A 21,828-nucleotide genomic window follows, 5' to 3' on the forward strand; every position below is an offset into this window, starting at 1 on the left:
TTGTCATTGGATTCATTGCTTGGAAGATATTCTGAAAAACCAGTGTAGCGTAGCTACGCCTCTCATCTTCCGAGCACCCACTTCCATGAATGATTTTCATCTGCTTCATAAACGTTTTCTTTCCACTTTTACTTGTGCCTAAAAAACAAAAAAACCAAAAACACACAGTCGTCAGCTGTCCTGTATAAGAATAATTGCTATCTTAATTACGAATTTGTCGTTTCAGAAACACATTTACGATGAATATATATTAGATTGTTTGGATAACTTTAAATGAAACACATGATTTATTTCACCTAATAAAAGCAATATCATTTCTCCTTGTTCAATCTTCTCTTGGGAAGAGAGAATGTCAATATATTTTGGGTGGTGACGTTCCTCTTTTTTTTTGACAGGCAACAGATGACACATCCACAGCTTTGGTCCCCCATTTCTCCAAAAGAAATACAACTACAAAAAAGAACGAAAGAAAGTCAGTTGATACCAACTTCAGGGTAAGACTAAAAGTAGCCTAATGTTAGTCTAATCCAGTGGTTCTCAACAGGGGGGGCGCGGAGGGATCGGAAGGGGGGCGCAAATCATGGATCGCGGAACCGGGGGGGCCGCCCGGGCCTGGGCGCGGGTAACTTTTGACGTCTGGTGCAAATTTTGACATACAAAAATACATAGCCTATAGACTCATATGGATTATTCATTGAAAGGTCGCGATCTCGTTTCAAACACACGCGAACTTACTGCTATATGATGATGATTTCGCCATGCCTATAAAACCTTTGAAATCGCAGTCACATCGGAATATTTAAACCTGCTTTCGCGCAACCGCTGATTCAGAGAGAGCTCTGCTCATGTAAGTTAACCTTTGTTTGAACAAGCTTTACGACCAGGATACACGGTATAGGTTACATTTCTGTGTTGCAAACATTGAATAATAATTAAAGTATTCGGATAAATGTTCATTAAAGCCCTGCACGGGCCTCATGTATATTTCCTAGACCGGCCCTTGTCCGACAGCTTATCAGAATTATCGGCCCGAGCCTGTCTTTTTCCTCTTTTATACTACTGTTTCATCTATCGAAAGTTCAGTTTTGTATGTAATGGTAAAGTGATTTTATTTCGTTTCATTATTTTGTTACGTTAATTTAGAAAAACGTTTGGAGCATTTTTGTTCATTAATATAGACTAAAGTTTTTGTTTTTTTTAATGTAAGGACTGTTTGATCAATTTTGCCTTCTCAAATCATCATGACTTGTTTAAAATAAAATCTATAGATATAGGCCCAAAAGAGTTCAAGTATAAAACAATGTTAATTGCAACGTTAAACTTAGAGAAATGTGCGCTATTAGACGCATACCCAAATGTGTGCGGAGAGTGGAAGCTAAAGGCGCACTGCAGGACACTGAGGCGCCAGCGCGATGACTTGCATTGTTTTTTCAGTGGAAACAATTTAAAATATTCCGTCATTTTTGCTCAATCTTTCGCAACTGTTAAGGGTCAACTTTTATTTGTGTGCAATCAAAGCATCAACAAAACGTTACAAAAGGTGCTTTTATTAAATAAAGAAAACAAACATGATGCGTTTTCTGTTGCCTCAACAGGAGCGTTTCACAAAATGAACCGAAACTCAGCAAATGCATACCTCACAGACATGATACATATATCTATAGAACGCTTGAAATGATTAATTAACGAAATAAAACAAATACTCTGTCACAAAAACTCTTTCTATATGTAATCTGTAAAGATGCATTTCTCTAAAGGCGCGTCCGAGTCAGGATCGGCAACTTTATCCTCGCGACACTGAAAACACTGGTTTATTAATAAATAATTAAAATATCCCCTTATTTTCCCCGAAACATTCATTGTAATTACGTTTGCTGGTGCTTTGTGGCATTTTCAGCCTATTGCGTGCCCTTGAACGCGGATCTTCGAGCTGCGCTGATTTGCTGCCGCTGGCAGAGACACTAAACGCTTTCCGAGTCGGTCTCGAAAGTGAAAGCGAAGTCTCGTGTTGTTTCCACCAGCGCGGAAATTTGTTTTCATCACCATAATTGGTGTATGTATAAAATATCAAAATAAGGAGAAAAAACAGACCCGAGGCCCGGCCTGAGTCTGAACTATAAAAAAATTGTCCCGATTTTTATAACATTTTAAATGGACTAATTTATAAAATTAAATAAAACATTTTAACTAACTATACTCTTAATATTGTTTTAATATTAAATTGCAGACTAGCATGTAAAATGTACAATCTTACAGACTTTATAGACCCCCCACACCTTCCAAATTCGTATAACATCCGCCCTAAATAGTACTGAATATTATATAGGGCGGACAGTATGCGAATACTTGAAGAATGCAATGAACGAATGAAATGCAACATGCTTTACACGTAAAATAATACTTTTTATATAGTTTTATAAAACTCATAATAGTTATTTTAAAAATCATAAGTTATGAAAAGTATAACAAAGTACAAAAATCCAAAAAAAAAAAGTAAAAAAAAATCTATCTATCTATCTATCTATCTGTTGGAGGGGGTGGGGGGGTGCGATATGAGTTTGGGGGGCTTTAGTTCCAAAAGGTTGAGAACCTCTGGTCTAATCTATTAACTACACGCTTAATAAACTCAGTCTTTTTAGTTTTTTAATTACTAGATATGGGAGATATGTCAGAAAATATTTTAATACGACCTAATTTGTATTTAACGTCATCATAATTTAATAAAAACATCGTACTAAATATAACGCTTTCATTTCCACGGCTATTCAAACAGCAAATAATACAGAAAGTAATACAGAAGTTCATATATAGACATACATCTGTTTTAAACAATTAAAACTAAACAGAGGCGACAAAGGCTCACCTTTATTCGTAAAACCTACGGCGTGAAATAGGAAACGATATCAATCTTCATTGAAATAGATAACAAACCTTGGAGGAGTTTCTCAAAAAAAATGCTTTTGTCAAGTGCGTCACGTTCGTTACACAAACTAGTCCCATTTCCAGAAAGTCTCCATTTATTGCATAATCAGTACAATAGTACCTTTCAAAAAGGTACCACCCCTAGTGACAACTTTTGTACTTCTTTTTTGACAGTGCAATCAGAAGTCTGATATTATTCTGCCAAGCTTAGTGACCATTTAAAGTGACTTTTTTTCATAATTTTTCATCTTTTATCAACATTTGTGAGATTTACTCAGCTAAAACCGTTCTGAGGTTAACTTTCTCTGAAAAATAGTGGTCTATGACACTTTGTGACAATGTACATTTCAGACATTTTAACTTTTCATAAAACTTTTTGAATCAAATCGTTCAATTTGCATTCATAGTGCTGCTATTATGATATACAGTTCTGCTCATAAGTTTACATACCCCTTGCAAAATATACAAAATGTTAATAATTTTAACTAAGTAAGAGTGGTCATAAGATATTTAACATAATAGATGTTTATATATATATATACACACACACACACACACACACACACACACACTTGTCTTTCAGTGCTGATAGTTTGGCATTAAGACAATACAGTCTAATGCTGAGTAAAACTCAAGGTGCATCAGGGGCTTATTAGAGCATTTTATACTCGTTTAGGCCCCCACTGATGGCAAAGTGTTTTATGTCATTGAAGAGTTTACGGGTTTTGTGGTGTCCGTGGCACAGATGAACTGACAGTATATGTTTTTGGAGTACTTTTCCTTGTAGGAAACCACTTTTTGAATATATAAACTTCTAATGAACAGCATGGCATCATGAACATCCCCACGTTTGCCTGATGGTGGCGCCAAACCATAAAGAAAGGGAATGGAAGAGCAAATCAGGTGTCAAACATGAGATCACATATTATTCTGCCTTTAACTTTAATGTGCACCAGACTACCTTCAAATTGAGGAAAGTATGTTTTTAGATCAGAGAACTGAATCTTCTCGGCCAGAATGTCCATTTTGGACAGGAACAGGATGATGGAGGAAATAGGAAACCATGGTGAATGGATGACCATGTAGAACAGCGCTAAACTCTCTTCCATACGGTTCTGGAGCCAAAGAGAGTTAGATTACACTGATTAACAGATTAACAGATTTATTACATTACATAAGAAGGACTGGAGACATATGAGAACTAACCGATATATAAGATGTGGTAGTACTGTAAGCTAGTATGTTATTCTGAATTCAGAGTGGCTGTGTTTGCAGCTTGCTGAATACGTTAAAAAAAAAAACAAACCTAAGATAGCCAACTCATTACATGTATGCCATCTCAGATGTAAAATACGTAAAATTGTTATAGTGTAAATATGTCTTAACTTTTGCAATATGCTCAACTTATAGTGTAAATATGTCACAATGCAATATGCTCAACTTGAATTTTGGCTAAAAAAATATTACGATGTGATCTGGCTGCTAATAATTCTGCAAGAACATTTTAAAATGGCATGTAACAAAACAAACAAACTGAGAGTAGTTGCTTTTTGTTCGGGTAGTCTCTTAAAGGAGAAGTCCACTTCCAAAACAACAATTCACAAATAATTTACTCACCCCCTTGTCATCCAAGATGTTCATGTCTTTCTGTCTTCAGTCGTAAAGAAATTATGGTTTTTGAGAAAAGCATTTCAGGATTTTTCTTCATATAATGGACTTGATTGGTGCCCCGATTTTGAACTTCCAAAATGTAGTTTAAATGCAGCTTTAAAGGGCTCAAAACGATCCCAGCTGAGGAAGAAGGGTCTTACCTAGTGAAACGATCGGTCATTTTTTTTGTAAAATAAAAATTTGTATACTTTTTAAGCACAAAAGCTTGTGTAGCACAGGCTGGGATGTGCGTTCACGATGCTGCGTACTACTGAATCACGTCGAAAGGTCACACGGAACGTAGACGGAACCACAGACCCAGTGTTTACAAAGCAAATGCCCAAAGACTAAGAAAGTGCAAGTAAGTCAAACGCTGTTTACAAACAAAAAGGTACAGCGATGTTGGACAATTCTGAAGTTGTAGGAGAAAATACGATTTTTCGACAAAAACTGACAAGTTTTCGGGTTCAAGTCACTCGTTCATCACGTGACAGCCCCATAAGATGAACGAACGACTTGAAAAACCCGAAAACACAAAACAGGTGAACTAATTCCAGTACAGAATCTAACAGGATTGCACATGCGCAAATGAATGAATCACGCCCCGAGACGACTCGTTCTTCCCGAGTCACATTAAAGAGTCGTTCAAAATTAATGAATCATTCAAGAACGACCCATCACTAATTTGCAGCATCATGAACGTGCATCCCAGAGCCTGTGCTACACAAGCTTTTGTGCCTAAAAAGTATACAAATTTTTATTTTTTGAAAATAATGACCGATCGTTTAGCCAGATAAGCTGGGATCGTTTAAAGCCCTTTGAAGCTGCATTTAAACTACATTTTGGAAGTTCAAAATCGGGGGCACAGTTGAAGTCAGTTATATGAAGAAAAATCCTGAAATGTTTTCCTTAAAAACCATAATTTATTTACGACTGAAGACAGAAAGATATGAACATCTTGGATGACAAGGGGGTGAATAAATTATTTGTAAATTGTTGTTCTGGAAGTGGACTTCTCCTTTAAGGCCCGGGACACGGGACGCGGCGAGCGGTGAAATCACCGCGCGGCTGCTGCTTTCTATTGTTTTTCTCTTCTCTTGACCTAATGAGACTGACAACAAATTACAGTGCAAGATAAAAATAAGTAACTTAATTATGAATTAATATATTTTATTTATCTTCTATATTTATCTGTAATAACATCTGGTTGTTTATTTAATCTTTATTTATTTTGCTCACCCACCACCTAATTGACTGAATGTTAGAAGAAATGATTGCTGATATAAAATGGCCCTCATTAATCTCTGGGGGGGCTGGTAAGTTACTTTAAAAACACACTTGGTCTCTTGATCACCTCATTCTGTGGGATGGAGTAGGGGATCTTTAGCATCTTCATGGCCTTTGTCATTTCAGTTATTGCTTCAGAGATATTCTGGAAAACCTTTTTTCTGTAGTGACACCTCTCCTCTTCTGAGTATCCGCTTCCATGAATCATCCTCATCTGCTTCATAAATGTTGTCTTTCCACTGTCTCCTGCGCCTACATGAAAGCAAACAATCAAAAAAGTATTTAGCTTTAAAAACCTAAGGAAACTTAAAATAAATGTGCTTGCTAATAGTACCGTATTACTTTACTCTGCTGTAAAAATAGTCCATTGTTATCTGGAATGGAGTTATACTTGTTCAGAATAAGAATAATTTATATTTTGATTGTGTATGAAGTTAATTATTGTTTCAGAATTATTAGCACTGGGTGTATTTAATGTTTTTTATTGATCTGTATGAAAGCAGAAAATATGTTATTTATTGCATTACAAAAATTGTATTTCTGCTTAAGTGTAAGGCAAACATAAAAGGCAGTGTTGAAGATGATTTATTTATTTCAAAAAGCAAAAACTACAAATCATTTTTCAGGGTAGAAAAGAAGGGCAAATTGAATTGAAAATTAAAATGAATTTGAATTTTTTACTGCACTGTCCACTTAATTATACAACTACATTCAGCATATCGTCGCCTTAGAATTATAAGGTTCTATCTGCATTCTGAGCACTTTTGAGATATTGAGCTTCACAGTTTTTGCATTCCATAGACTTCTGTAGATAAAACCATTTTTTGGGGCCCAAAATGTACACAGCTTCCACTTCCAAAACAAATATTCACATGTAATGCACCCCCTTATCATCCAAGATGTTCACGTCTTTCTTTCTTCAGTCGTAAAGAAATTATGTTGTTTGAGAAAAAACATTTCAGGATTTTTATCCATATAATGGACTGATATGGTGCCTGATTTTGAACTTCCAAAAATGATTCCAGGTGAGGAAAAATGATCAGTTATTTTCATTTAAAAAATACAGTTCAAATACTTTTTAATGTCAAACACTCGTCTTGCCTTTCTCTCCCTGAACTAGGGTAGGGTTATGTTGAAAAACTTTTTCAAAATCGTATTTCTCCCTCAACTTCAAAAATCATTTCAAAATCATCCTACATCACTGCAGAAGTACAGACACAGTCTTTGCAAAGTGAACATGCAAAGAAGATCAAACACCCTTAACAAAAAAGGTAAAACAACGACATAGGGCGATTTTGAAGTTGAGGGAGAACATGAGATGGGAGTTTTTCAACATTCCGTAACTGTCATGAACCGGAACAAAAACAGTTCAGGCAGAGTAAGACAAGACGAGCGTTTGACATTAAAAAGTATATAAATTGTATTGTTGTTATTAAAATAACCAATCGTTTCGCTAGATAAGACCCTTCTTCCTCGGCTGGGATCGTTTACAACCGCGTTTGGGATCGTTTGAAGCCGAACTTAAACTGCATTTTGGAAGTTCAAAATCGGGGCACCATATCAGTCCATTATATGGAGAAAAATCCTGAAATGTTTTAATCAAAAACATAATTTCTTTACGACTGAAGAAAGAAAGACATGAACATCGTGGATGACAAGGCGGTGAGTACATTATATGTGAATCTTTGTTTTGGAAGTGAACTACTCCTTTAACCCGCATTGTGTCACAATGTCTAATGCCCTGACTAAAATTTGCATTGACTTTTAGAGACTATAAGTCTATAAATAATTCTTCACAACCTTTCCCTTCTTCTGTCTTTGGTAGGAAGCTATCTTGTGCTAAAGTATACATGATGACATGGATAAGTTTTAATACAAATTGTGATTAAACAGACTAAATCATCTCACCTAATAAAAGCATTTTTATTTCTCTCCCTTTTTTCTTCTGCTCAGCCTTGATGCGTTTGATTTTCCTTATTTACAGCGATGTTGTGCCTCTCTTCTTCAGACAAACTGCAACTGCAACAGCAGTAGTAATTCCCCATTTCTCCAGTAAAAATGCAAAAACTACAAATAAAGAATTATGGTCAGCATGATTTTGTTTAAAAAAAACCCCAGCAAATTATGTTTGTATTGTAGACCCAGTGATACTACGTGTAGTTTGTAACAGTCAAAAAATAATATTTTATAAAATGCAACTTTGTACGTTTTGGTATGTTAAAGTGTCTGTGGAGCTGGAAAGGGAAAACCTGGAGTAGAGTTTGAGCCAAGCGATTACAAAACGCTTTGAGCGGGAGGGAAACTGTAGAGCTGCTCCACTAATATATGCTAATAAACACAATTTTTATTGCCTGGCTGACGTTGTGTTCCAAACAACTCAAAATATGGATTTTCTCGTAGGCTACCTCCTACTTGGAAATAATGCCTAGAACGCCGCTTGAAGTCAGACACCCGACCTGTTGCAGGTGTTTTGTAGTTGGATGTAAAAGAGGAACATAAAAGTCTTCATTTTCTCCTGGTAACACGCTACCAGACACACAAAAAACAGGAGAGTGGGGTGGGGTGAGCAGTAGCTCATTATCATTTTAAGAGCATTCATGCACTGAAACGGGTTGCTGTGAACAGAACTGATTTTGACAAGGTAAAATAGCTGTTTTACATGACCATTGAGGATTTTTAACCAAAGTACATTACAGACATTTCATGAAGACCCTAAAGAATCAAACCAAATTCCTCTTCTTCTTTAAGGAGATTTCTGGAATTGACATTACTTTGGCAAAGAATAAGACTTTACAGAAGACAACTTGTTTTGTTCTTAATTTGTTTATTATGTTTTTTTACCAGGTTTTGTTCAGTTTAAGTTTGAGCTTTGTCAGTATTTTAAAGCGCTGGAGGGTGTAAGGAACGCTAAGGCCAAAAACACTCAAAGCCTTGAAATTTGATCTTTTTTAAGGACCCTTATATTTATTTTGTAATTAGAAATATGGATTTGTTTTCAACATCCTCCGTATATGAGCCTTTCTACAGAATTTGTGCAAACTGCTGTTCCACAACCAAACAAAAAACACATTTAAAAAGCATTTAAGTATTTAAATCTTAAATGTTCATTAAGAACCTTTTATTTATCTATTGAAACCCACAGCTTAATATATACATATTTTTTTCCATAGTTATTTTTAAGTTCTAAAAACATTTATTTTATATTTTCTTTGTAAATTATGATACTTTATGTAAAAAAAATGTGTCTTGCATTTTCATGTCACTACTGAAACAGTGTATGCTTTAGTGCATCAGCTGAGACTGATTTTAACTATACCCTTTAAAGAATGTCACTAACGAACACCATTTTTCTATAATGAAACACACTTTTTTGGGAGTTATTCCATTTAGTTTTTATATGTGTAGAACTGTTTAAAACTGTTCTAACTAACCATGTGCTGATTAGCATCTTTGAGCTAGGTTCAAAAGTATTTAAAACTGTCACTATTAAAACAGTTACGACCGAAACATTTGGTGAAGTTTCGGTAGTGACATCTTTGTTTTTTAGGGGGTGTTATCCCATACAGTTATCATTACCGTAATGGTCACAAACGAAAATATGTCATCATAGTTTCAGTAGTGACAAAGGGGAACACATAATCTTTTATTTGGGAGAAGTAAACAACATTTTAGTACAGTTATGCAAATTTGTAGTATTTTAGTGTGTTTTAGTAGTGTTTTAGTATGTGGGTTAAAATGTGGTCACTACCAAAACATTACTGTCACTACTGAAAACGTGCAGTCATCGAAACGTGGGGTGTTTTGTCAAAAATAAAGTATACTGAATTATGAACAAGGATGTTATGATAGTGTTTTGTTCAATGTATATTCAAACTAATGAATCCTTAAGTTGGAAATTAGTATGATCTAAGGATGGGCGATATATCGTTTGCGATATACCGCAGTGCGACAAAAATCGATCTTTTAATCACGTTAACTGTACTAGTAGCAAGTGTACGATGCAGTTTTGTGTGTGTTTGAGCCTGTTTACAAAACTGCTGTCCAAAAAAGATATCATTTATTGACATGCTTTTTCTCCAAATTAACTTCATAACATAGTCAAGTGTTTGAAATAACCTTTTGCGATCAGACGTGGCTTCATATCACAGAATGAGGCTGAAATCATACTGTTTTACAGGATTACAAAGGCTATGGTGATTAGCATTGCGTTATAAATATACTTTACCCTTATAAAAATACCCGATTGCTTGAAGAAAACACAAACCATATGTTGTATCAATCGTATGTTTCTTGTTTTCACGTTTCCTCAGTAAAATTCCTCTATCTACGTTTTGCTCAGCTACAGCGACAACTGCATTAGAGATTCCTAGAACATCGTCAGTATTATTACTTCTACTATAAAACATGTTTCACACACAAGGAATTCGTCGAATTTAGGAGCTTCCAGTCTAGAAAATACAAACAATTTAATTCACATTCCAGTGAAATAAACAGTGTACTCAGTAATGCTCACAACACCCTATTTTGGGTAAAAATAGGAAAGACAATAAAGAAACAGGATTTCCCTGAATTATGGTCATTGATATGATTATTGCAATAAATACCAGAAATTATCGTGATAAAGTTAAGCCATATCACCCATCCCTAGTATCATCAACTTTTTACTTTTTACAAAGAAAAACTGGATTCAAAATACAACAAATGTCATAAGTCACACTTAAAGTATTGTTAAAATTGTAATTGTTATTGATTTACCTCTGAAAACTTTTGAATAAAATAGAAAAAATATATTTACAAGGAAGATGTAAGCAAAATCTTAATAAGTTAATATAATCCTTCTTATTAAATTATATATTACTGTGTTTCATTAGTGACAAATTTGGGGAGAGGACAAATATTCCAAAACTGTCTGAAAATACAATATGAGAATTAACTGAACAATTACATATATATATATATATATATATATATATATATACAGTGGGTACAGAAAGTATTCAGACCCCCTTAAATTTTTCACTCTTTGTTGTATTGCAGCCATTTGCATTTTTCCTCATTAATGTACACACAGCACCCCATACTGACAGAAAAACACAGAATTGTTGACATTTTTGCAGATTTATTAAAAAAGAAAAACTGAAATATCACATGGTCCTAAGTATTCAGACCCTTTGCTCAGTATTTAGTAGAAGCACCCTTTTGATCTAATACAGCCATGAGTCTTTTTGGGAAAGATGCAACAAGTTTTTCACACCTGGATTTGGGGATCCTCTGCCATTCCTCCTTGCAGATCCTCTCCAGTTCTGTCAGGTTGGATGGTAAACGTTGGTGGACAGCCTTTTTTAGGTCTCTCCAGAGATGCTCAATTGGGTTTAAGTCAGGGCTCTGGCTGGCCCATTCAAGAACAGTCACGGAGTTGTTGTGAAGCCACTCCTTCGTTATTTTAGCTGTGTGGTTAGGGTCATTGTCTTGTTCGGCCCAGTCTGAGGTCCTGAGCACTCTGGAGAAGGTTTTCATCCAGGATATCCCTGTACTTGGCCGCATTCATCTTTCCCTCGATTGCAACCAGTCGTCCTGTCCCTGCAGCTGAAAAACACCCCCACAGCATGATGCTGCCGCCACCATGCTTCACTGTTGGGACTGTATTGGACAGGTGATGAGCAGTGCCTGGTTTTCTCCACACAAACCGTTTAGAATTAAGGCCAAAAAGTTCTATCTTGGTCTCATCAGACCAGAGAATCTTATTTCTCACCATCTTGGAGTCCTTCAGGTGTTTTTTTAGCAAACTCCATGCGGGCTTTCATGTGTCTTGCACTGAGGAGAGGCTTCCGTCGGGCCACTCTGCCATAAAGCCCCGACTGGTGGAGGGCTGCAGTGATGGTTGACTTTCTACAACTTTCTCCCATCTCCCGACTGCATCTCTGGAGCTCAGCCACAGTGATCTTTGGGTTGTTCTTTACCTCTCTCACCAAGGCTCTTCTCCCCTGATAGCTCAGTTTGGCCGGACTGCCAGCTCTAGGAAGGGTTCTGGTCGTCCCAAACGTCTTCCATTTAAGGATTATGGAGGCCACTGTGCTCTTAGGAACCTTAAGTGCAGCAGAAATTTTTTTGTAACCTTGGCCAGATCTGTGCCTTGCCACAATTCTGTCCCTGAGCTCTTCAGGCAGTTCCTTTGACCTCATGATTCTCATTTGCTCTGACATGCACTGTGAGCTGTAAGGTCTTATATAGACAGGTGTGTGGCTTTCCTAATCAAGTCCAATCAGTATAATCAAACACAGCTGGACTCAAATGAAGGTGTAGAACCATCTCAAGGATGATCAGAAGAAATGGACAGCACCTGAGTTAAATATATGAGCGTCACAGCAAAGGGTCTGAATACTTAGGACCATGTGATATTTCAGTTTTTCTTTTTTAATAAATCTGCAAAAATGTCAACAATTCTGTGTTTTTCTGTCAATATGGGGGGCTGTGTGTACATTAATGAGGAAATAAAAATGAACTTAAATGATTTTAGCAAATGGCTGCAATATAACAAAGAGTGAAAAATTTAAGGGGGTCTGAATACTTTCCGTACCCTCTGTATATATATATTAAGAAAAAGGATTGAACCTTGCCTCAGCGAGACGTCTGACTGCTTCCAACGAGCATAGTGTGGACCTACCTAATGTAATGCTTTAAAATCACTGAAATGTATGTCATTTTATTTTAATTATTTGTATTGAATTATTTACTTTTTAGGCAACTAATATTAATAATGTGATAACATGTAATACTTCGTTTGACTTTATGTCAAACTTAAAACACATTAGACATTAAGTTTAGACATGAAGACACTTTCAACTAACTGGATAGTTTATTTATTTATTTATTTTTATTTAAGTTGCAAAGATGATTGTATGATTGTAGAATGAAAGTGATATTACAGCCAAAATCGACAGGCTATTCAGGTTAACCAAGGTCGCATATGCGTAGGCTATTAAGTAAATAAGATGGACATTTTACTAATAGTCACCACTACTATGAAAAGTAACTACAAGTTTCTAATAAAATATAGACATATTTCTCCAACTCTGACTGTAATGCAGTTGTGGAAGTTCTTCATTGTACAACAAGCTAACATGAAATACATGATCACTGCATTAAACAACAATTCAAAAACAAAGAGTATCAGTCAGTTGTAAACATTTATTTCAGGCAAGATGGAAACCATCCAAATACCATTATTCCCTAAAATAAACAGTGCACCTTGAAGGAGTTTTCCCAAACAGATTTCTATCAACTGCGTCACATTAGTTCAATACAGACAAACTAGTTCAGCCTACATTTCCAGAAAGTCTGCCTGTAATGCATAGAGAGAGAACCAATGGGAACATTATTCATTAAGTTTAAAAAACTATTTAAAGTGACTGGTACTTGTTTTGTTTGTTTATCCGCAAGTATCTGTTTTTAGCAGCCCACAGTAGTACCTGTTTGTGTTGATTTATCAGGTTACTTGGTAGGGGAGAAAAAGGCTTGTTGTCACACAGAGAAGTTGTTTTATATTGGGTCTGGCTGTCACATTTGTTTGTCAGTTTATTAGTAACGTTTTCTGTTGACAAAAACGTTTTAATGTGGCTAATTTACTTAAAAAATCAAAAATAAATTTAGCAGAAAAGTCCATTATAAGCAGGTTCACATTAGTGGTCACTATTACTTATAGCACCGCTATTGGGGCATGTTGTCACAAAAGGTCGTCAAACATTTTGCTTAAACTTTTTTTCCCCTTAGGAAATAATGCTGCAAATAGTTGGTTAAAGTTGATTAAAATGTACATTAAGATGGGGTAAGATACCATTTGGGGCAAGATTTTTATATGTTTCTCTTGTCCATAGATGATGTTATAAACACATGTGTTTCTTATGGTCTACAGTTCCTTCTACTTCCACCAGAGGTCATCAAACGGTTGAGTTGCTTGTTGAAAGGATTCGTTGGAAGTCAGGGAAGGCAGGAACTTACATCCTTGTTATTCTCCTCCAGAACTTGGTCATTCTTCCTAGTGAGTGATGTCACATCCTTAAAGCAATGGATCTACTTCCTTCTCTATCTCATCCACTTTTCTATTTGATCTGCTGTAGTGAATTCGCATCAGGCCTGGATTTGTTCCTAAAATGTTTCCTATTTCCCTTCTGTGTTATTTCATGATGCCTTTTTCTGAATCAGATTATGGCTCAACCTGTATTTTATTTAGTAAATGATGATAGAAAATGACAGTATTTGAGTGAACTGTTCCTTAAAATCCCAGCATGGCCTACATTGTTACAAGTATCTTGGTTGTTCATTGCCACACCTGAGTGAACATCTTCATACTAATGCACTGCATTTCACAAAATGTTGGGTATTTGGCAGAGCACAGGAGTACAACTGGGAATGACTGTCACTTTTTTTCCCAACTAAGAGAGGGTGTTTTCATAGTGTTAAGTGTCTGTGTTGAAGTTACTTTTTGGGAAGAACGGGGCTAGTTGTCACACAGGGAAGTTGTTTTATATATATTGGGACTGGATGTCTCATTTGTTAGTCAGTTTTCTGTTGACCAAAACAACGGTTTACTGCAGTTTGAACATGTTAGTATGTTTGTTTTATGCCGAAAAGTCCATTATAAGCATTGTTATCAAAAATCTGTACCGGTGAACTATATCTTTTTTTTTTTTTTTTACTTTAAAATGTAACATAGAAATTAAATGAAAATGACAGACAACAGAATTGGTGAACAACAACAGTACAGATACTAGTCAAGTGCCAAAATAGTAACTAGCAACTATAGGATCGTATACTAGTAACTTTTAAATCAAGTTTGTCATCATAACATTATTATATATACAGCAAGAAAAATGGATATAAGGGCCATTCTACAGAAATGGTGCAAACTGCTGCCCCACAACCACATTTAAAAAGCATTAGTATTCAAATCTTAGATGTTTATTAAGATCCTCTGTTATCTACTGAAACCCACCGTAATATATTTAAAATATTAGTAAACGTAAAATATTTAAAACCATCATTTAGTGGGTACTTGCAATTGGGAGGTAGCTGTCCCGAACCCTAACGTCTAAATTTTAACTTCAAAAAATGATACTGAAATAATTTTTGTATTTTTTTCCATTGTTGTTTGTAAAAGTATCTTTTTGATTCTTTTAAAAAGTGAAGATCAAAAATCATGTCACTACCAAAACAGTGTATGTTTTAGTCTATTTGCTGAGACTAATTGTAACTACACCCGTATGATTAGGAAATATTTATGGTTCATTCTCTCTCATAGCTACAAGGTGTGAGTAAGTAGGCCCCATCATTTTGAGCGAAATGTGTTTCGAAAGTATGAAAAATCTGTGTGTAACTTTAAAGAACGTCACTACCGCATACCATTTTTCTGCACTTAAGCATACTTTTTTTTGGGAGTTATTCCATATCATTTAGTTTTTTATATGTGTATCACTGTTCAAAACTGTGCTAGCTAACCATGTGCAGATTAGCATCTTTGAGCTAGCTTCAAAAGTATCTAAAAATGATGTTACTACCGAAACTCCACCAAATGTTTCGGTAGTAACATCATTGATTTTTTTTTGGGTGTTATCCCATAAATTTGTCACTACCAAAACAGTCACAACCTAAACATGTCATCATTGTTTCAGCAGTGACAAATGGGAAACATAATCCTCATATCTGCGGGAAATAAACAAAATTTTAGTACAGTTACGCAATTTTTTTTTTTTTTTTGTATGTTTTTGTATGCAAGTTAAAATTCTGTAATGTGATGTGGTCGCTACCAAAGCATTACTATAACTAACAAAAATGTGCATTCGACACAGAAACATGAGATGTTTTGTCACAAATAAAGTATACTGAATTATCAAGATGTTATGATAGTTTTTGATTCAAACTAATAAATCCTTAACTTTGAAATCAGAAACTTTTTGTCTTTTACAAACAAAAAGTGGATTCAAAATATAACAAAGCTCATAAATTACACTTGAAATATTGTTAACATTTATTGTTATTGATTTACCGCTGATTTAAAAAAAAAATAAAAATAGCAAAATATGTATTTACAATGGGGATTCAAGCAAAATCTTAATATGTCAATATAACCCTTCTAATTAAATTAGATATTACTGTGCTTTGGTAGTGACACATTTGGGGAGAGGACAAATATTTTAAAACTTTCTGAAAATTCGAGAATTAGCAGCACAATCACTAGAATAGTGTACCCTGGATATTATACAATTTGAATACATTTTTTCAAGTAGTTTCCAATTCTGACTTTGGACCAATTCTGTAGAATGGCCCTTAAACTTTAAGATTTGCTAAAGATTAACAGGGATAATACAGTTCACCCCAAAATGAAAATTCTGTCATTAATTTCTCCCCCTCATTGCAAACCCTTAACACCTTTGTTCATCTTCAGTACACAAATTATGATATTTGGCTTTGTGACCCTGCATAGACAGCAATGCAACTACCACGTTCAAGGCCCTGAAAAGTAGTAAGGACATCATTAAAATAGTCCAAGTGACATCAGTGGTTCAACCGTAATGTTATGAAGCTACAAGAATAGTTTTTGTGCACAAACATAACCAAAATAACAACTTTATACAACTTTTCCGTGTCAGTGTTTGACGTGTGTTCACAAAATGAGTAAAAACATACACTTGTCAAGTGCTGAAACAGTAACTAGCAACTAAGCAACTACAGGATCACTACTAACTTTTAAACAGCTGGACCCAGTTTTAACAATTTGTGATTTTTTTCTTCTAAGCAATTTCCACACGGTGTCGATAAAGAGCTGGGGATCACCTCCAGATCAGCGCGTTAATTCTCTTTTACAGTTAAATGATAACAACACCTATTAAGTCACTTCAGCTGTAAACTGAACAGAAGCGACACTTATATGTGAATGGCTTTAGTAATAAACCTTTGCATGTGAATATATACGATGTTATACGTTATATGAAATTATAAAGGTATTTTATGAAAATACAGAGAGGATAGGACTTCTCCAGATATGTTTGACTAGGAATGGGCGTTGTCCATTCAGTCGAATAGCAGGGTTTGTGGCGAGACACGCCCCGTAGGCTCCACAGCCGTTCCTCCACCAACCTTGCCTCATTCCAGGCCCCGCCCCCCCGCGCGCTTCCTCGTCCGATTGGCTCGGCGCCCTGTCACTCACGCTCCATTTTCCAGCTGTCGCAGCTCCAGGTTTGTGTGCGACTCACACCGGACTGGACGGTGCGATCATCTGGAAATTTTTTCACTCCGTCGAATTTTTTTTTTGGGGGAGCTCACACCTGTGTCATTTTCTGTCGCCAATTTTTCGGCTTTAAGTATTCTCGAAGCCCAATCGGATGCGAAGAAATGAGCGGTGAAATCAGCGCCTGGAGTGTAAATAAAGATTCCGGCTAGCTAGCTGCTTAGCCCACCCAATTAAGCTAGTTAGTGCGCTTAGCTAATTAACTTTTCGGGTTTTGGATGCTGAAAATCAAAGGTTTGCACTGTAGCCAGTGTTATATAGACACGCAGCGGGTGTAAAAGCGCATATGGCTGTCTTCTGCCACCTGTCGCCGTGTGTTAGCTAGAGATCCGGGCAGCTGATGGACAGTGTTGCGGTGAGTCTGGGCACTGGGGCGGTTAGCTTAGCGAGACAGCAAAGGACAGCACGGATGTCGTGGCAGGCTCGTTTGTCCCTCCGGGACTCTGGTTGGTAGTCATTACAGCTTCTAAAAACAGGGCTTGAGCGGGTCTGATAGCAGGGGAGATCTTCAGATTCACATCTGGCCTCCAATCTCATCCAGTCTTTGGCCTTGTTGGATAGACCCGTTTGTATGAGCAGGCTGGGGTCTCTTTGGCTTCATCGATTTGCGTCTACCATAAGGCATCCTGCTGCATTTTTCAACGACATTCCCCCAAATCCATCCTGTTCCTCTTTCGACGCGGTTGCAAAGGGAAGCGGGCCGTAGAAGTGTGTCAGATCAGGGTTGGGATCTCCAAACGCTGTGGTGATGACTCTGGAGTCCATGATGGCCTGTTGCATGAGTGAAGAGGCGAAGGAGTCCAAAAGAATCAACGCCGAGATCGACAAACAGCTCAGGAGAGACAAACGAGATGCAAGACGAGAGCTCAAACTCCTCTTACTGGGTAAGTGCATGGCTGACAGCTGCTGCGACCGTCGATTATGGCCGAGAGATGCATGAGGTTTGACATGAACGCATATTGCTAATGCATAGTGATGCTGACATGCTGTTGAAGTCGAAATACAAGTGTTGCTTTCACTACTTCTGTTATTCGTGTGCATGATTTCACTTTGTGTAATTCATGCGTTATGCTATGCACGTTATGTTTCTAAGATTGTTGAGTATGTAATCATGTCAAAAATCTTAAAAAGAATGCTGGTGAGATAGTCATGTTAATGTAGACAGTTCTAGTGGGACACTGGAAATATAAGGTAATTTCAGGAATATTACATAATGAATAGATTTGGTCTTTAAATATTTTACAATAAAATAAAAAATCCCCATGTAACATATATATATATATATATATGTATATATATATATGTATATATATATATATATATATATATATATATATATATGTATATGTATATGTTACATGGGGATTTTTTTTTTTTTTTTTTTTTGTACAAATATATTTCAAATCTGTAATGTTTTATTTATTGTTTGGTTATATGTGGGGGTAATATTTAATATATATATATATATATATATATATATATATAATACAATGCTGATAACATTATGTTATGACATGATTTTATATATATATGTATATATATGTGTGTGTGTGTGTATATATATATATATATATATATATATATATATATATATATATATATATATATATATATATATATATATATATATATATTAGGGCTGTCAACGATTAATCGCGATTAATCGCATACAAAATAAGTTTGAGTTTGCCTAATATATGTGTGTGTACTGTGTATAATTATTATGTATATATAAATACAAACACATTCATGTATATATTTAAGAAATATTTTCAAGCATATATATATTTATTATAATTTTTATAATTTTATATTACATATAAATAAAATCACTTTGTATATTAATAACATATTTCTCATATATATATATACATTAATTTGTGTATATTTATATATACATAATAATTACACACAGTACACACATATATATTAGGCAAACTTAAACTTTTATTTTGTATGCGATTAATCGTGATTAATCGTTGACAGCCTTAAAATATATATGGATATAGATAGATAGATAAAATCCAGATTTTCTGATGGATTTTCTTATATAGAGAGATTTTTCCAATTTGGGGAAATGTTTTGAAATGTATAACAAATATATAGTGCATTTATTTGCACATTTTATACATTTTTGCTTTGTTTATATTTAATTTATGTTTTTATATTAATATTAAAAATATAATATTTGATATTTTTTTTAAGTAAAAATTTAAAATAAATAATTTATTTAAATTATATAAGTTATTATATTATTTATTTATTATTTATTTTTAAGTTAAATGGAGAAAATATTGTAAGTATTTTAAAATATTATTGTTCGTTTTTGGTCATACTTTACAATAAGGTTCATTAGTTATTTACATTTGTTAATATGAACTAAGAATGAACAACACCTCTACAGCATTTCTTAATATTAGTTCATGTTAATTTCAGCATTTACTAATGGATTATTAAAATCACAAGTTGTTTAACATTAGTCAATGCACTGTGAACTAACATTAACAATAAACGACTATCTTTATTAACTAACAGATTAATAAATAGTGTAATAAATGTATTGTTCATTGTTCATGTTAGTTAATACATTAACTAATGTTAACAAGTGACACCTTATTGTAAAGTGTTACTGTAATTTTTTTTAAACCATAATATATCGTCATCAAATAATTGTAAACGTCATGATGGAAATTCATTAGTCAGTAGGTATGGAATCAGAAGGATCAAACATAAATCTTGTAAGAATTTTTTTTTTTTTTTGATAAGGCTAAGAGGGTTTTTTTCTACCAGTTGAACTTTTACTGAAAGTCTCCATGTTAATTTATTAGCAATGAACATTAGTAAGTGTTTTAAGGAGTCTTTGAGTTGCACTAGTGTCAGTTTACATTCATCTTGTGAGCTGACCATTAGGCTGCTCTTTGCTTTCGTTTTGGTGTCAGAGCCATTAGCTCATTTGTGGCTGTAAGCAAAGCTAGATTGTCAGCAATTTAAGCCTAGGAGATTGTATCTGAATATTTCAGTAGCGTAGAGCGTTTCACAACACGCGTCCCTACATTGTTCTCAGATCGGAAAGATGCAGTAACTATGAAAATAATTAAATCAGAGGCTTAATTTGAAACTCGGGTTGCGAAATCTATTTAGGACCGTGTTTGCATCCCAGTTTATGTCTGGTGAAGTCAAAGAAGGTCCAGATTTTATCTGTTCTGGTTGCGTCTCTTTAACCGATCCCTGGCAGGCAAGACGAGACCGTAAAGCGCCAGCGTCGAGAACGGAACCTGTTCTGACCAGGTTGTGGTTTTACAAGCAATCCTGTTCCCAAAAATGGCAAAAACTGTTAATCCGGCCAAGTTGCTGTTAAGAAATGGCGGGTTTGGTCAGAGAGGGATCCTCAAATTGCGTAGTTGAACAGACACGGTCACGGGGCCTTGTTGTGTAGTGTGGGCTGACCCATAAAAGCGCTTCACAGAACGCATGTCCTTAGAAAGCTCGTGCAACACAACCAGCCTTTGTGCCCAGACTCGCAGAGGAAAGACAGCAATAAGATACGCCTCGGTGGAGGAAGAGGGCCTTGCGTGACCAACGAGCGCTGTTAACCTTCTGTTTCTAGCTCGGTAAACTCTCGACCGCTTCTCTGGAAGATGAGGGGAAGTTGTCACCGCTCAGTACTTACGAGGCTACTTTTTTTAAAGAGCAATAGATTTGCGTTTTGCTAATGTGCTTCTTCAGGTCTTAGAAAGTCTTATTCCAATTAAGGCCTTAAAGAAGATCTTAAATAATGTAAAATTCAAAGCATCCTTAAAGACATAGTCGACCTAAAAGTGAAAATTACCCCATTGTTTACTCACTCTCAAGCCATCCTAAGTGTGTATGACTTTCTTTTTTCAGATGAATACAGTCTGAGTCATTTTAAAAAATGTCCTGGCTCATCTAAGCCTTGTAATGGCAGTGAATGGGTGTTGAGATTTTGAAGTCTAATAAAGTGCATCCATCCATCATGAAAAGTACTCCACCCAGCTCCGGAGGGCTAATAAAGGCTTTCTGAAGCTAATCAAAGACACGCATTTGTTTTGGAAAAATATTCATGTTTAAAACTTTATAAACGGAAATCTTTTTATTAACCCACTGGAGCCACGTGGAGTACTTTTTATGATGGATGGATGGACTTTATTGGGCTTCAAAATCTCAACAGCCATTCACTGTCATTATAAAGCTTGGAAAAACCAAGACCTTTTTTTTAATATAACACTGATTGTATTAGTCTGAAAGAAAAAAAAGTCATATACACTTGAGATGCAATACTGTACATATGAAATCTTGTTTTCTTGGTTTCATATGAAGAAATTAAACAAAAAGTAAGTTTATGCTTAAAATAACAAATATCTAAACTTGTTTTACCTTTGACTTCATTTTGATTGGTTTCACAGAAACTTATCTTATCTCATTTTGCTTCTCAAGTAACTGTATCTTGATTTAAGACATTTGTGCTGAAAGCAAGCCAAAAATACTGAATTTTTTTTTTTTGCCATTAGGTTGGTGGTTGGAAGCTTTTTTTTTTTTTGTAAAATGAATGAAAAAGAAATGGCAATCATTTGGAATCTTTTTTTTCAAACTTTGAATTGTTTCTAAAACAACTCTTTGTTTGCTCCCTAGACATTTACCTTTAAGCAACGTATTGATGTACTGTG

The 21,828-nt window shown here is 35.3% G+C and overlaps 1 protein-coding gene across 2 annotated transcripts in view; it reads left to right on the forward strand.

Moving 5' to 3' along the window:
- Nucleotides 1–17,086: 17,086 nt before the first annotated feature.
- Nucleotides 17,087–21,828, forward strand: part of LOC127153994 (guanine nucleotide-binding protein subunit alpha-11) — a 40,707-nt gene continuing 35,965 nt past the window's right edge. For both annotated transcript variants that reach the window (XM_051095341.1, XM_051095339.1), the window contains exon 1: nt 17,087–18,027. In XM_051095341.1, the coding sequence (XP_050951298.1) occupies nt 17,892–18,027 (136 nt within the window). In that variant the 5' untranslated portion in view covers nt 17,087–17,891. The remainder of the gene's footprint in view (nt 18,028–21,828) is intronic.

Source organism: Labeo rohita, chromosome 22, assembly GCF_022985175.1.
Source record: "Labeo rohita strain BAU-BD-2019 chromosome 22, IGBB_LRoh.1.0, whole genome shotgun sequence".
Taxonomy (NCBI): Eukaryota; Metazoa; Chordata; class Actinopteri; order Cypriniformes; family Cyprinidae; genus Labeo; species Labeo rohita.